General features: G+C 44.7%; 1 protein-coding gene across 11 annotated transcripts in view; it reads right to left on the reverse strand.

Moving 5' to 3' along the window:
* PTBP2 (polypyrimidine tract binding protein 2) overlaps window positions 1-17,084 on the reverse strand; it is a 97,567-nt gene that overhangs the window by 68,027 nt on the left and 12,456 nt on the right. For 7 of the 11 annotated variants that reach the window (XM_014517624.2, XM_014517630.2, XM_014517613.2 and 4 more), the window contains one exon: window positions 83-158. The exons of 2 other annotated variants lie outside the window; for them this stretch is intronic. In XM_014517624.2, coding sequence (XP_014373110.1) covers window positions 83-104 — 22 coding nt within the window. In that variant the 5' untranslated portion in view covers window positions 105-158. Of the gene's footprint in view, window positions 1-82; window positions 159-596; window positions 660-4,512; window positions 4,956-17,084 lie in introns of those variants that run through there. 2 more of the 11 variants (XM_025197436.1, XM_025197431.1) reach the window with 2 other exon arrangements.

Here is a 17,084-nt window from a genome sequence, read left to right on the forward strand (position 1 = left end):
TTGTTACTATTTTCTCCACATATATAGGAAATGATTTTGAGATTAAATGATAGATTTCTCTTTTTGAAAGGGCATCACTTACCAGTAACTACCATGCTGCTCATGTTAGAGTTCGGGCTATTGAGTACACTGCCTGAAAGAAGTTCGTCAGATCCTCTCTAAAAAGAAAGAGACAGTAAGAGGGTTTTTCTCTATTTTGTCATTTTAATCTTGTTATTAAAATGTCAGCTTGACATGGCAAACCCTTAGGAGGACTTAAACTAGCATTATCAAAACTATTCAGATTGGGCAGATTCTCTTTCTTCCAGTAGGTGACAGCCAAATAATTGAAATCTAGGTAACACAGTATATTTACATAGCATCTCTCATTCCAAAAACCACACACACACACACACACACACACACACATACACACACACACACACCCCCCTTCATCCACCACTGAAACACAGCCACAAGTAGAGAGATAGCCAGAGTTGTTCAACACCAAATACACATTTCAGGATAAAAATGTTAAAAGTACTGTATACCAATGAATGTACAAGCAAAATTTAGGCAAATAAAAAAGTACAGATAAAATGTCAAGGCTAGCACACCTATTCTCCTGCATGTGAAATTGGTAGTTTTCATTTTGAGCCTCTTTATAACATAAGCGAACCCTGAAAACAAAACAGAAACATTTAGGGGAAGCAAGGAAAAACTGAGGTGAAATATTTCCTCTTGATTTGGAATGGAATTAGAGCCATCACTTATATTGTTCCTTAATCTTTTCTTAGAAAGTTGCAGTCCACGTCCAAGTCGGTGTTGAATTTTTAAATGATAAGTTTTTTCTCCCAGCTTTAAGTTAAATGCCCACATAAGCTTAATGCAGGCCTTATTTTTTTTTAAATTACTTCCCCTTTCAAGTATGAGGTTTCACTTGATATAATCAAAGTCATACACCTACTCATCCACGCTGGAAAACTGAGGAAAGATCTGGTAAGTAACATACAAGTAGCATTTTGTGCCATTTTTTTGAGAAAGGGGAGAAGGAGTCCTTGTTGGTCTTAAGTTTAAGAAAAGTCATGGCTTCACTTCCTTTGGATATGCTACTGCATATTTTGTGTCCAAGAGATGTTATGATTTCAGTTATAAGTCTTAATTCAACCCAACTTCCAACAGTACCAATGTTCTCCACATTAATTCAGGTCAATGAGTTACTGCTAAAATGGAAAAGTACCAATTACTTAATCACCAATGTCACTTTGGTGCAGAATCTTAGTATTGACTGTAAACTGCTTTATGTGGGCACTCCTTGTAAGTACTGAAACTTTTTAGTCTGTGCTGGCTTTGACACAGAGTCTATTCCACTCTTAGAAAACCACCAAGTATGTTTTGGATTGTGCTCCATTCTCAACAATAAACATATTGTTTAAACTAACAAGGGAACATGGTCCCGAGTAGTATAAATGCACAACGCATATAGTCAAAATTTCCACTGCAATCCCTCTCACACACAAGCAAGAATATTAGTATTTCTGGCAAATTTGGAAAATCCCTGCCCTGCCTTCAGCATAATAAATGAGATGACACGTTAAATCTATTTTGGACACCCAAGCTTACTCTCTCTCTCTCTCTCTCTCTCTCTCTCTCAGTTTGTTACATAAGAGATTTCTAAATTCTCATCCCCACCTCTCAAAAATCTGAAAAGCTTGCTGATTCCATCTTCTATTTTACCCATCAAATAGTTTAATTACATCAAAACTTGCAAAAGGAAAACATACTCCTATGAGGCGTCACTGTTCCAGCGTAAATCTATTTTTAATTAGATCATAATTAAGAAAAGTTTAACTCGACAAAACTGAAAAAACATTCAGAAAGGTTATAGACTCTTCACTACTCAGCCTGTAAAAGTCTCCAGAGATCATATATGGATACAAAAAAGTCAGGTGATATCTGACAGATAGAAGCAACCAAAACAGCAGTTGAACATAAGTTCCTTCTCTTTCTCTTTGATAAGGTGTAAGCTCAGCTTGCTCCAGTAATATTTAAAAAGGGAAATCACAGCAAATAAGACAGTTCAATAAAAATAATAGAAACAACAACATTTTAAAATACTTGCATTCCCACGAATTAACTCAATTCAACTATGTGTTTCAGGATACTGGGACTAGTTTATCAGAGTTTAAGAAGTTAGATCTAGGGTAAAACTGCTAAATGCCAAGTAGGTAGGAAAACCCAGTAGCACTAAATAAGTTGGCTACTCAGTCACGCCCTTGGTTTTCATAATAGGCCCAAGTGGTTTTCTTCAGAAATACATAAAATATATATTGTATTTAATGAATACTCCTGAAGTAACCTACGAAGTTGTACTACCATATATACCTGAATCCAAGACAAAGTTACCCTCCCTCTTTTAGCAAGGCACCAGGGAGTACAAACACCCTGGTGGAGCAGTCACCAGAGTGTACAAGCACTGGGCAGAGGTCAGAACACTCTGACTGCCTCCCCCTCCCACCACTTTCCCTAGTGCAGCAGCGGGGGTAGGTAGCGGGCTGAATTTAAGACAACCCTCGAATAACAAGATTCTATACACGGAAAATTATAACAAGTTTATAGATCTTCCAAGTAGAGAATCTGATGGGGTGGGGAATCTTAAATTCAAAGTTGTCTTTGATTTGGGTAAATACAGGCAACCCCTGGTTAGCGCTCTTAATTGGTTCTGGACAAACCAAGTACTAACTGAAACAGCATTAACCAAAACTTATTTCCCTGCTGAAATTAATGTAAATAAATATAACTGATTACCGCCATTTCTTGCCATCACTTCTCACTGCCACTACCGCTTCTCCCCACCCCCCTGCCAGCCACTCTGGCCCATAGTGTCAGCCTGGGCCCCGCGCTAGTAGCACCCCACTCTCAGCCCCTGCCAGCCCTGGCCCTGGCCCCAAGCTCATGCCCGACCACCCACTTGTCGCTACTGACCATTGCTTTTCCCCACCTGTCAGCTGCTCCAGCACCATGTGCTAGCCCAGGCCCCCCACTCCTGCTGCCCTGCTCTGGGCCCCCGCTGGGCCTGACCCCGGACAGCAGTACATGACCCGTGCTCACTCCCGCCAGCCCACTTGCTGCTACTTGCTGCCACTGCTTCTCCCCAGTCACTCTGTCCTCATGCCAGCTGGGGCCCCATGCTCCTGTCACCCCGCCTTGGGCCCCCACTGGCACTGGCCCTGGGCACCAGCACAGGCCCCATGCTCACACCTGCCTGCCCATTTGCTGCTGCTTCTACCCACCTGCCGGGCTCTCTGACACCACATGTCAGCCTGGGCCCTGCGCTCCTGCCGCCTTGGCCCTAGGCTTGGGCACCACCGGCCCTGGCCCCAGGCACCAGCCCAGGTCCCAGGCTCACACCTACCCACCCACTTGCTGTTTCTCGCTGCCACTGCTTCACTGAGCGCTATAACAAAACTGGCTTAGCGCTAAGTGGAATCAGGTATGAATTTTAAATGAGTGCTATAGCAAAATAGAGCTAAGTGAAACAGCATCAAGCAGGGGTTGCCTGTAATGTATTAAAATAATTTAACTTTCGTGGGGGGAAGAGGGAGGCAAAGAGGAGGCATGCAACAGAGTTACAAAAGACTCTCTCATAGTGATGAGTCAGGTTGCTGTTATTCAGATAATTCTAAAGTTCTTCATAAACCAGTTTCAGAGTTATAAGGTCCCACAAGGAAGACTTCCATTCTTGTCAGTATAGCAAGCTTCTCTAGATGTATTCCTTCCATAAATGGAATCTGGCAAATATTAGGGGTACACTAATAAAGATCTTTTTGGCCCATACCAATAGTCAATTATTAACCAGCCATATCGGTCAATATTGATGTGATAATTGATTTGGTTACATGTAATGGCAAATGACATAAATAAACTTTTTTTTTTGGCATGCTCCAACAGCTTCTGGTGTCACATGTATCAGAGTCCCAGCACCTAAAAATGACAGCGAGGCCACGTGAACTAAAGCTTGTCAAATTAACTTTAGTTCAAGCATTGCTGCCACCATTTTTTAAGTGCAGGGACACTTAAGGGGGCAGAATCGAACAGGGTGAGGACAGTTGTGGGCTGCCCACTGCAGACTCGGGGCTCTCCACTCTGCTGCTTATGCCCCGGGAGCCCCATGAGGGCCACGCATCCCCATGCCCACTGGTGCCAGCCAGGCAGGGGTGCATGGCCAGCATGGGACTCCCAAGGGAAAGGCAGCAGAGTGGAGAGCTCCGAGCCCTCAGAAGGCAGCCTGCATCTGCCCCGTGCATAAAGCTGGATGGGTACATACCCCTCCATGCCACCTCTGGGGGGTGCACGCAGTGACGGGGAGCCCCCCCCCTTAGATGAGCCACGCATGGGTTTGTCCTGCTCCCTGCCCCAGGTCCCATACATTGCCTTGCCTGCGCAACGCCCCAGCCCCACTCCCTCCCTCACCATGGAGGCCTCAATCTGCCCCATCCACGCCCCTTCTCCCCCACAGACATACACACTTACCTGAAGGAAGCTGCTCTCCATGCTGACTGGCCGTTTTCCTGGCTCCATGCATGCATGCGGCCACACATGCACACGACACTCCCTGTGTCTCACTCCCAGCAGCCCCAAGGAAGACCCCTTGCAGGGTAGAATGCTGCCCACCTGCAAAGGGGAAACTCGCTGTTTCCCAAGGGAACCCAGGCATCCGGAGGCCCCAGCCAGAAGGCATAATTATATTTATCAGAGAACATTAATGGGCTAAAATGGCCAAAAAAGCCAATAGCCGATAATGGAAATTTCCCTTTATTTGGTGCTGATCCAATATGCAACCAATATATCAGTGTACCTCTAGCAAATATTCAGGAATGACACATTTTTAATTGGTTCAATACTGTATCTTAGTAACAGGCAGCCTCAATAAAGAGACCAATATCCATGCTTTAATAAATAAACTTATCCAACCAACAAATTATTGCCTGTACAAGTGAAATAAAAAATTAAATCAGCTAAGGCATATAAAACAGGTGACTTATCTATCTAAAGAGACTAAGATACAAAATTGGTTGCAATAAGTTTAGATAGGTAAATGACTATCATTAATTCCAGAATAATTTTTTTAAGTGGGCTTATGAACTAGTCATTTAATGGAAGACGTTTAAGAGTAAAACCTAACACCCTCATTACTATAATACCAGATCACTATTCTAATTACAGAATATACAAAGATACATCCCTTTATTTTGCTTCCATAAAGCAGATATGACTATGGTTTTCCTATGTTTGTTTTTACCATTTTCAAATGTTTCAAGGATAGCTATGAAAGAGAAGAAATGAAGCTTGAAGTCTTTCTATATTTTGGGAATGAGGATCAACAAGCTAAAGGTACTTGTGAAAAAAGATTTTTGTTGCCCATATACTTAGGGACAATTATTCCATTGTTTCAGTGGAACACAGATATAGAAGTATAGAAAGTTAGGACTGGAAGGGACCTCAGGAGGTCATTTAGCATGCAGTAGACTGGCCAGGGTGGGTGCTAGGTGCAGCAGAAGTCCTGGACTGGGCACCGTATGTGTTGTAATCCCAGACTGGCCAGAGCAAGCATCCAATGCAGCACAGTCCAGGGCTAGCTGGAGCTGGCACCACATGCATGGCACAGTCACAAAGTGGGCACTGCATGCACCACAAGTCCCTTAGCAGCCAGAGCAGGTCTTGTTCGGTGCATGCCGAGTGTGGATCAACTCTAACACCAAGGGGTAGCACTGGGGGCCAGATCTTGGACACCCCTATTTTAAATGGGTTACATACAACCATTCTGCAGCACAACCACCTCATTTACAAACTGGAACAAACTCCTCAAACAGTCTGTGTATAGATTCAGCTGGCATCTCATCATCTCTGAACCTCTTTCCTCTTAATAAGGGTAACCCACTTACCCTCTCTGGAGGTCAACCAAAAGAGACGAGGGGTTTAACATAGAAGGTCTAATACCAATAAACAGCAGTTCTTGAAATTACACCCTTTTCTAGCTGTAACACTTAACTGGGCATAATATGCATCATGCAACTTGTACTGAAATGTCTTAGGGGTAGTTAAGCTTCCTCTACAGAGTGATGAAGAGGAAAAGTCTATTTATTGACCTACAGCAGAGGCGTCAAATTCATCCAGCCCAGCAGGCCATGTGAGAAGTGTGGGGCTGTTCTACAGGATGGCCTGGGTCAGAACCAGTTCAAAGCTCACATGTGGAGCTGTCACAAAACTCACACTGCATGAGGTAGATTAAAAAAAATAAATAAATAAAAAAAAAAATCAACAATTTTTTTTAATTAAAAGTATTTTTTATTTAAATCAGATTTTATTTAATTATATTTTAAGATGCTTTTTAAATAACAAATAAATCTATATAAAGATAGTTTTAAATTTAAGATATGGAAAAGCTCAAAGATATCATCATGGAATAGGGATTATAACTTCTAATTAAATACTATTTGAGACAATATATTCATGAAACTTTTTTAGAGAACTTTTATAAATAGGTCATAGGCCAATATTAAGGGCCCAATATTATGGGGTTCCCAGAGGTTCCTCTATAGATTAGTAAAGATTAAAGAAAACCACTCACTGGGACAATGGAACTCAGTACTCTATCTAAAAGAACCCATTAAACATCTCTGCGATGCTTAGTTTCAGTTCTCAAACTGTGGATTTGTGTCTCCAGAGATATCCTGGTTAACAGCAATATATGGAGATGAGAGATAACAGAGCTGATTATCTACCTATCAGCCCCTCTGCAAGTTTGTGTACTGGTCAAGCCCTTATCTCTCTCTAAAAGTACAAAGTTTCAAGAAGTTAAATGAATAGAGGATTGTTGGGGGTGGAGTAGATCTGGGCGAGGAGGAGGAGTCTGGAGATAAATTCAAGGAGGGAGAGGCAGTAGAAACAAAAGAGAAACATTTTGAGCAGAATATTCCAGAAGTCTTGAGGGATAAGTTTCTGAGTATAGCTTCTCCATTGATTTGAGATCTAATAAGGAAATGGCATGGTAGAAGGGATATTTTAATGAAGTTTCTCTACCTGTGGGTAAGACAGGCATGCATGCAAAATGCAAACAGTGTAACAAAGAAATGCAAGGCCTGGTAGCCCAAATAAAACAGCATCATGAGCAGTGCTCCTTCCCAGGAGGAAGCTGCTTTGAAGATGATCAATGGAACAGGCTTGAACATGCAGGATTGCCAAGTTAGTAAAATTTCTTATTTCATACTTCTTTCTTAACGACTGCCTTTCTTCCCTGTCCATATCTTTTGGGTGGACTTTTAGACTATTTGAATTCTCATAAAAATAACGTCTGAGCAAAAATACAGTCGTTACTTTATGGAATATAAAATTTTAATGCAGTTGTGATGTAAAATAATGGCTAAAATAGGCAGATCTTCGTTTTACAGTTTCACTTCTAAAGTAGCACTGAGGGCAATGAGTAATACTAAATGAGCAGGACAACAGTGACTGCACTGACTTCTTTTGTTCAAGAGGGTCTATCCTCAACATATAAGATTCTGACTATCCATCTTCAACATCGTCATCATCACTGTCTACAGTTTCAGTTATCTACTAATAGGTCCCTTTATGACCAGGTGACCTATCACCTGGACAAGGGGGAAGAAATTGATATCATATATCTTAACTTTAAAAAAGCCTTCGATCTGGTATCCCATGATCACCTCTTGGCAAAACTGGCCAACCGAGGACTTGGCTTCTCCAAGATCCACTGGCTGGGGAATTGGCTATGTGGTTGGACCCAGAGAGTGGTGGTTGAAGTAAGTCAATCGTCATGGTGCCCTGTGACCAATGGGGTCCCACACGGCTCTGTCCTTGGGCCTATATTGTTCAACAGCTTCATTTATGATGTGAACATTGACGTCAGAAGCAGACTAGTCAAGTTCACCGACGACACCAAACTTTGGGGTAAAGTGTCCACACCTGAGGACAGGAGGGCAATCCAGGTGGACCTCAGCAGGCTCAAGAAATAGGCAGACAAGAACCTGATGGCATTTAACATCGAAAAATGCAAGGTTCTCCACCTTGGGAGGAAAAACCCACATCATGGTTATAGGCTCGGCAGTGCTACACTGGCTAGCACTTTGGACGAAAGGGACTTGGGGGTCATTATTGACCACAAGATGAACATGAGCCTTCAGTGTGATGCTGTGGCTTCTCAAGCAAATCCCAGGACATCATTCTCCTGTTGGACTTGGCCTTGGTGAGGCCACAGCTGGAGTACTGTGTCCAGTTTTGGGCTGCACAATTCAAAAAGGACGTGGAGAAGCTTGAGAGAGTCCGGAGGAGAGCCGTACACATAAGAGGTCAGGAAAACAGACCTTATAATGAGAGGCTGAGGGCTATGGGACTCTTCAGCCTGGAAAAGCACAGGCTCAGGGGTAATCTGATAGCCACCTATAAGTTTATCAGGGGTGCTCACCAGGTTCTGGGGGAGCATCTGTTCACCAGAGCACCCCAAGGGATGACAAGATCAAATGGACACAAACTCCTCCGTGACTGTTTCAGGCTGGAAAGAGACATTTGGATGTCTACCTTGCTGGGATCCTATGATCCCCTGCTGATTTCCTGCCCTTTGGGCAGGGGGCTGGACTCGATCTTCCAAGGTCCCTTCCAGCCCTAATGCCTATGAATCTATGTGGACCCAGGTCCCTGGCAACTGCCCCCCTCCCCTCCAGCAGGGCTGTGGGGGCAAGGGGCACCAGCAAATTAGGGCTGCTCAGCGTCACAAGGCAATGGGGGGTAGGGGGAGGGGAAGGACAGCTGCAGCCGGACTCGCATCCTGCTGAGCGAAAGAGACAAGGGGAGCTCTGATTTTCCATTATAAGAAACCCAAAAATCAAACACATCAAACACCAAAACGTATAGGTATTTAGAATTTATTTTATTATCGTGATTGAGGCACTGGTAGGCTTCCAAATTGCTTTAAAATTGTAAACATATCAATAAGATATTGTGTTCAACTGATAGCTATATAGACACACACAGTGGCATTTCATTTTAACCATGGAAAAACATGGATTTCAGTGGTTTTAGTCAGATAACTTGCCATTTTTAACTGAGAAAACCAGGATCCTTGCTAATAACACATGACTGTGGTGCTCATAATACTTCCATAACAACCACTTTGCAGCAGCTGCTCTGAAGAAAGCAGGAGGAACCAAATTAATACTTCCACAAGACGTGCAATGGAATTCAGCAGTGGACTGTTTTGAGCAATGTATTGAAAAATGGTCTAAACTGACAACAAGTTGTGAACAAAATCCTGACAAAATAGATGGAACTGTCATAGCCAAAGTTCTCTAAATTGAGCTAAAGAGAAATGTAGAACATATGCTAACTATCCTGAAGCCTATTTCTGTAGCCTTGAACAAAGTGCAGGGAAATCACTGTTTTATTGCTGATGCTGTTGAAATTTGGAAGGAGCTGAGTGAGACCTTGAAAAGAGAAATACTCAAGGACAGATTTAAATTACAGGCATTAAAAAATTGAATGGATCAAACACCATCTCCAGCTCATTTTCTTGCCAATATTCTCAACACTTGGTACCAGTACTTGGGTCAGTTCTTAACTGTTAAAGACAATGAGTTGGCTATGACATGGGCATCTAGCAATCATCCCTCCATAATACCAATTATAATACAATTCAGGGCTAAGGGTGAACCATTCAAGAAATGCATGTTTGCTGATGAAGTGTTAAAGAAAAAGTCACACCAGTGAACTGGTGAAAGTCCCTTAAGCACCTGGATCCATCAGAGATTACTGAAGGGATAATCCAGCTTTTAATAGCAGTAGCTTCTTCTGCAGGTGTAGAAAGAACATTTTCTTGCTTTGGACTAATTCATTCTAAATTGAGAAAATCGCTTGGGAACTGAAGTAGGAGGAAAGCTTGTCTTTCTTTTCCAGTCTATGAATAAACAGGAAGAGGAAGGTGAAGACTGAGGTTGCTGCATAACCCAGTATTTTAAGTTTCTCATGCTGACCTGGCTGAAATAATCTATTTAATTTTGGTTAAAAACACATTTGACATTTATAACTAAAATAGTTAAAAATGTAAAATACATACGCTTGCTTTGTTAAAATAATTATACATGTTTGGTGTTGAAAAAATAAACAACAAATTATGTATTTTGGATTAGTTAAATAAAACAATTTAAACGTCTGTTGTTTTTGGTGATGGTTGTTGTCCTAATACGACAAAGCAAAAAGATCCCCCGAACAACCATGATTAATCTAGTGAATTGGAGATAGTTGTAAAGTCACTGGGAGGTGAACTATCTGGTTCAATTAGCTTTGGTAAATAACATAAAATCATAATTCAATTTTCTGATGTAGCTGAAAAAATTAATCTGAAAAAATACGAACAGAAGTCTGCTTCTGCCGGGGCTCTGCATAAGTCAGGACTCTTGCCAGAGTGGAGGAATCCATTGCAACTTAAGAATGTACAGCTTATATAGTCTGGAGTAAATAACGTTATCTCGAGCTAGGGATTTGGTTATCTCAAGCTAGTAATTTAGGGATGAGTCGTGATCCAACACATCTGGTGTTTACCACATTTCACTGTATTACAACATTCTACTGTCTAGGTTCATGGTTTGGTCACGCTCACGGAGCAGGAGGCTACGTGCCATTTCACCAGCCTATTATGGAATCAGCATGCAGAACTCTTGCTATTCGCATCAGCAAAGCTCTTACTATTACAGTACACAAACACACAGAGCCTGGGAAACAAGCAGGAAGAATTGGAAGTCCTTCCACAGTCCTGGAACTATGACATGATTAGAATAACAGAGACTTGATGAGATAGCTTGCATGACAAGAGTACTGTCATGGATGGGTACAAACTGTTGAGGAAGGACAGCCAGGGAAGAAGAGGAAGAGTAGTTGCACTTTACATACAAGAGCCATGTGACTATTCACAGCTCCAGTATGAAACTGGAGATAGACCTGTTGAGTCTCTGAGTTAAGGTTAGAGGGGAGCAACAAGGGTGAAGTTGTAGTGGGTGCCTGCTGTAGACCATTAAACCAGGTGGAAGTGGTAGATGAGGCTTGCTTCAAAAGACTAGCATAAGTTTCTCAATCACAAGCCCTGGTTCTTATGGGAGACTTCAGTCACCCTGACATCTGCTGGGAGGACAATACAACAGTGTGCAAGCAATCCAGGAAGTTTTTGAAGAGTGTTGGGGACAACTTCCTAGTGCAAATGCTGGAGCAGCCAACTAGAGGCAATGTTTTTCTTGACCTGCTGCTCACAAATAGGGATGAATTAGTGGGGAATGTAGTAGTGGATGGCAACTTGTACAGCAGTGACCATGAGATGACTGAGTTCAGGATCCTGAAGAAAGAAAGGATGGAGAGCAGCAAAGTAAAGACCCGGGACTTCAGAAAAATAGACTTTGACTTGCTCAGGAAACTCATGGGCAGGATCCCCTGGGAAGCTAGTATGGGGGAGAGAAGAGTCCATGAGAGCTGGCTGTACTTCAAAGAAGCCTTAGTGAGTGAAGGAATATATCATTCTGATGTGCCAGAAGACTAGCAAGTATGGCATGAGACCGGCTTGGCTTAGCAGGGAACTCTCCAGGAAACCAAATCACAAAAAGGAAGCTTATAAGAAGTGGAAACTTGGCCAAACAACTAGGGAGGAGTAGAAGAGCATTGCTCGCATATGCAGGGATAGTCAGGAAGGCCAAAGCACAACTAGAGTTGCAGTTAGCAAGGAATGTAAAGGGTAACAAGAAGGGTTTCTACAAGTATGTTAGTACCAAGAGGAGGATCAGGAAAAGTGTGGGTCCCTTACTGAATGGGGGAGGCAGCCTAGTGACAGAGGATGCAGAAAAGGCTGAAGTGTTCAATGCCTTTTCCACCTTAGTTTTCACAAGCAAGGTCAGAGTACTGCAGTGGGCAGTACAGTTTAGGGAGGAGTTGAGCAGCCAGCAGTAGTGAAAGAACAGATGAGGGACTATTTAGAAAAGCTGGACATATACAAGTCCATGGCACTGGATGGCATGCACCCAAGGGTGCTGAGGGAGATCCTCAAAGGATCCATTTCTAAGCACTTGGAGGAGAAGAAGGTGACCAACCTGACTGCCTTCTATAATGAGCTGACAGGTTCTGTGGATGCAGGGAGATCAGTGAATGTGGTATACCTTGATTTTAGCAAGGCTTTTGATATGGTCTCCCACAACACTCTTGCAGGCAAGATAAGAAAATACAGGCTGCATGAATCAACTGTAAGGTGGACAGAAAACTGACTGAAGCATCAGGCTCAGAGGGTAGTAATCACTGTCCCAATGTCTAGTTGGCAGCCAGTATCAAGTGGAGTACCCCAGGGGTCAGTCCTGGGGCTGGTTGTTCAGTATGTTCATCAACAACCTGGAAGATGGCATAGAATACACCCCTCAGCAAATATGCGGATGACACCAAGTTGGGGGAGTAGCACAGCAGAGGGCAGTTATTTTGGACGGAGGGCCACTTACCGAGTTCTGGCAAGCTGTTGAGGGCTGCCTGGGTAGCCCCGCCCCACGACAGGTGCCCCACCCTCTGGTCTCCATCTTGTGACCGGAAGGGCCACCCCCTAACCACTGACCGGTGCCACCAGACATCCTTCCAATTGCCCCCAGAACAAGTGCTTCCAGCAAAGGGTTTTGCTGTCTTGGAACCAGAAAAATACCATATTATATTCTAAAAAGCAAATATCTACAGCATTAATTTGATTTAAAAAAATATATATATTTTTGTCTTCATTTCCATGTGTTTGTGTAATGTTCATAGAGGTGATTGCACAATAGCTTAAAATGAAGTCTCCCAATATTGTGGGAGGTGGGTATAGGTTTGTTGGGGGCTCTGAGTGTGTAGGTATGTGGGGTGAGGGAGCATGTGGGTGTGCGTGAGGATATGTGGTGTGTGGGTGGGTATGGGGTTTGTGGGGAGCTGTGTGTGGTGTGGGGGTCTGCATGTATAGTAGTGTGAGGGAGTTTGAGTGCATGTGTATGGTGGGGTGTGCATGTGGGACTCGCTCTATGAACGAACACACACACACATACACACTCTGCCCCTTTATACATGCACGCATGACAGGCGTCCTCTTTTTTGGAACTGAAAATATGGTAACCCTAGCCCAGCCTGTCCCGAGCAGCATGCAGCAAAACTGGGCCAGCCGTGCCTTTCCCTCCCCTGTGCCGGCCTGGCCAGGCCAGCACAAGTAAGGGGAAGGCACGGCTGAGCCGCGTACCACTCAGGACAGGACAGGACAGGACAGGACAGGACAAGCCCAGCCAGGTCTTTCCCTCCCCACTGCCTACCTGGCCCATTCAAGGCAGGACATGGCAAAGCCATGGCTTCCCTTTACTTCAGCCAGCCCGTCCTGGTGAGTTCCAAGTGGCACGTGGCTCAGCTCCCGCTAGTCCTCCCTGGTGCCGACTCAGCCAGGCTTGGCCCATCCCAAGCAGCAGGCAGCTGAAGCAGGCCCAGTCACGGCTTCCCTGTGTGCCACTCGGGATGGACTAGGCCCAGCACCATCAAGAAGAAGAAGCGGCCACTAAGCCATGTGCAGCACAGGACCAGACAGAACAGAACAAGACAAGCCATCGGAGGTAATGAGAAACCGCAGCTTCCACTCCCTAGTGCCGGCCCAGCCTATCCCAAGCGGCACTCGGCTCAGCCATGCCTTCCCCTTACTTGCACCTGCCTGGCCAGGCCAGCACCGGGAAGGAAAAGCCACAGCTGGATCGGCTTCCCCGCATGCCACTTGGGCCAGGCCGGGCCTGGCCATGTCGGCACCACAGAGAAGCAATGGCTGAGCTGCATGCCACTTGGGACCAGACAGGCCGGGTCGGTGCAAGTAAGGGGACGGTGGAGCTGAGCCATGTGCCGCTCTGGCTGGGCTGGGCTAGTCCCATGCAACGTGCTCAGCCACTGCTTCTACTCTCCGGTGCCAACTCAGCCGGGCCTGTCCTGTCCCGAGCAGCATGTGGACACGGCTGGGCCTGCTTCAGCTGTGTGCCTCTCAGGATGGGATGGGATGGGATGGGATGGGATGGGATGGGATGGGTCCAGCCAGGTCAGTACCAGTGAGGAGAAGCGGCAGCTGGGCTGCGTGCCACTTGGGACAGGCCAGCTAAGGAAAGGGAAAGCCACAGCTTTGCCACATGCCACTGGGCTGAAAGGGAGGGGGAAAGCCATGATTAGACTGGTTTCACCACATGCCACTCAGGACGGGCCTGGCCGGGTCAGCACCGGGGAGGGAAAGCTGCGGCCGAGCCAGTCCTGAGCAGTACGTGGGGAATCAGCATGTGGCTCCGCTGCCGCTTATCCTGGCCAGTGCTGACCTGGATGGGCCTGTCCCGTCCCGAACAGCACATAGCAAAGCTGGTCCAGCTGCTGCTTCCCTGCATGCTGCTCAGGATGCGACAGGCCAAGGGTATGTTGCCAGCAGGTCAAGGGAAGTGATTATTCCCGTCTATTCAGCACTCATGAGACCACATCTGGAGTACTGTATTCAGTTTTGGGCCCTCCACTACAGAAAGGATGTGGACAAACTAGAGTGAGTCCAGCAGAGGGCAACAACAATGATTTGAGAGTTGGGGAACATGACTTCTGAGGAGAGGCTGGGGGAACTGGGCTTATTTAGTTTAGAGAAGAGAAGACTTAGAAGGGATTTAAGAGCAGCCTTCAACTACCCGAAGTGAGGTTCAAAAGAGGATGGAGATAAACTGTTCTCAGTGGTGACCGACGACAGAACAAGGAGCAATGGCATCAAGTTGCAGCAAGGGAAGTTTAGATTAGATGCTAGGAAAAACTCTCTCACTAGGAGGGTAGTAGAACACTGGAACAGGTTACCCAGAGAAGTTGCGGAACTTCCATCCTGGGAGATTTTCAAGACTGCATTAGACAAAGCTTTGGCTGGAATGATCTAGTCGGGAATGGCCCTGCTTCAAGCAAGGGGTTGATTGGATTATATGACCTCCTGAGGTCCCTTCCAACCCTAATTTTCTATGATTCTATGATATGCTGCCCATTGTGCTCATGCTGAAGTGGACCTGAATGCTGGCTTCGGTGTACAGGGACAGTTCATGGACTCAACGCAGCCCTGAAGCCAGCATGCAAGATCTGTCTGGTGCAGAAAGCTCATGCAGGACACACCACAAATCTGCCCTAGATGCCATGTGCAGCATGCACTGGCCCCAGTTCAGGGACCACGGTGTGCGAGGCACGTGGGGTTGACACATGGCACTCACTGCATACAGCACCCGCACTTATCTGGCCCTGCATGCCGGCTCCAGTGTACAGGGAGTGTCTGGCCCTGGAGCCAGTGCATAGTTTTGGTCTAGCAGACATTACATGCAGTACATGCTAGATGGGCTTTGTGCACCACATTCCGCCCAGGGGGTCTGGGCTAACGCATCCAGTATGCAGCACACAGGGTCAGTTTAAGATCCATGTGTCGAAAACTAGGGCTGCATGGGCTGGATGAGGCCCAAGGACCATATTGTTGACACCTCAGATATAGACCAAAGCAGACTTTTAGACAACATAGGCCAAATGCAACATGAGTATTAGTAAGCCAATGATGAGCATTTTTGAAAATCTTAACCCCTTGTTCAGATTTGCTGAAGTTTCAGGTATGCCACTGATGTAGACTGTTTGTAAGAACAAGAGGGATGTTGTTGTTTCTAATAAAGAGAAGAAAGTTGTCAGTATTGCAATACACAGATTTCCTCATATCAGGGTGTCAAACTTATGACTTTTGGGACAGATTCAGCCTGCAGGGGGGTCATTTGGCCAATAGGGCTTCTCACAGGCTGGACCATCTACTTCCATGGGCCAAATTGGCCTGTGAGGCTCATCACTGTAGTTCCTGTTGCAGCAACATTAAACCTGATGGCTGCTGGAGCTGCTGTTTCAGCATGGCACCAGAACCCACGGAGTTAATGCTGCTCACCTCCTTCCCAAGCCCCTTACCCACTGCCGGAAATGGGGGGGTTTAGGAATAAAGGGTGGTGCAGGTGGAAGCAGCATTAACACCCTGGGTATCAGAACTGCTCTGAAACAATGGTTCTGGCAGCTATAGGAATTAATGCTGCCACTCAGGTTTTCTAGCCCCTTATGTTGTTTCAATACAGATCTACCTTCTCTTCAACTGATATACAATCAGCATGGAATTTAGCATGCAAATATTTGGAAATGACATTTCAAAATATGTAGTTAGGTAATACTTCATCAAGGGCGCATACACAAAATTTAAACAACCAATTTCTATGCATAAATTTTGCTGAGGAATACATCTGCAATGAAAAAAAAATAACTAGTGGTAATAACTGTTTGATCAGTTACCATTAGTAATAAGCAGAACTGTTACATCTCTATTTGAAAGAAACAACACACACATCCTAAAATATAGTAGTGCTGCACACTTGAGATTTTCATTGTTTTAGAAGATACAATCCTCCCCCCTGTATCTGAATTAACTTCCCATACTATTCACTTGATAAGTTTAATAAATTCACAGACTTTCCCCAAATTAAACTGTAAAAATAACTTCCTGCATATGGTCAACAGCTGCCACACATGAAGAGACCAAGGGAACATGCACATTTTAGCTGGGTGGCAAAGGGGAAGTGGAGAGAAGGAAGGGGAAGACAGGGATTTTGCTCTCTTGACTCTCAGGAATTCTTCATTTTTATTTTTGAAACATGATGGATACTATGTGGATTCTGGTAACGTGTAAACTATTAAGACCAGGGAATCATCATTCTTAATCTTACATAAAAGCCAGAACAAAAATTTTAGCGTTGGATACATCCAGAACATTAACCCGAGACAGACTGTCTGATGAACCACTAATTCACAAAATGAATTTGGAAGCTATCAGACCTATCCTCTTTTAAAATGATCTGTGTGTCTTTTCTGTTTAGGCTGCACTGTCTCATCCTGACCCCTGAACACAGCCTTTCATTCAAGATATGTAGCAGAATATTTTAAGTTTAGCTTTACTCAGAAAATCATCTGTATAGAACTGGTGTAGTGAGATTCCACATGTAGGG

This window comes from Alligator sinensis, unplaced genomic scaffold (assembly GCF_000455745.1).
Source record: "Alligator sinensis unplaced genomic scaffold, ASM45574v1 scaffold647_2, whole genome shotgun sequence".
NCBI lineage: Eukaryota > Metazoa > Chordata > Crocodylia > Alligatoridae > Alligator > Alligator sinensis.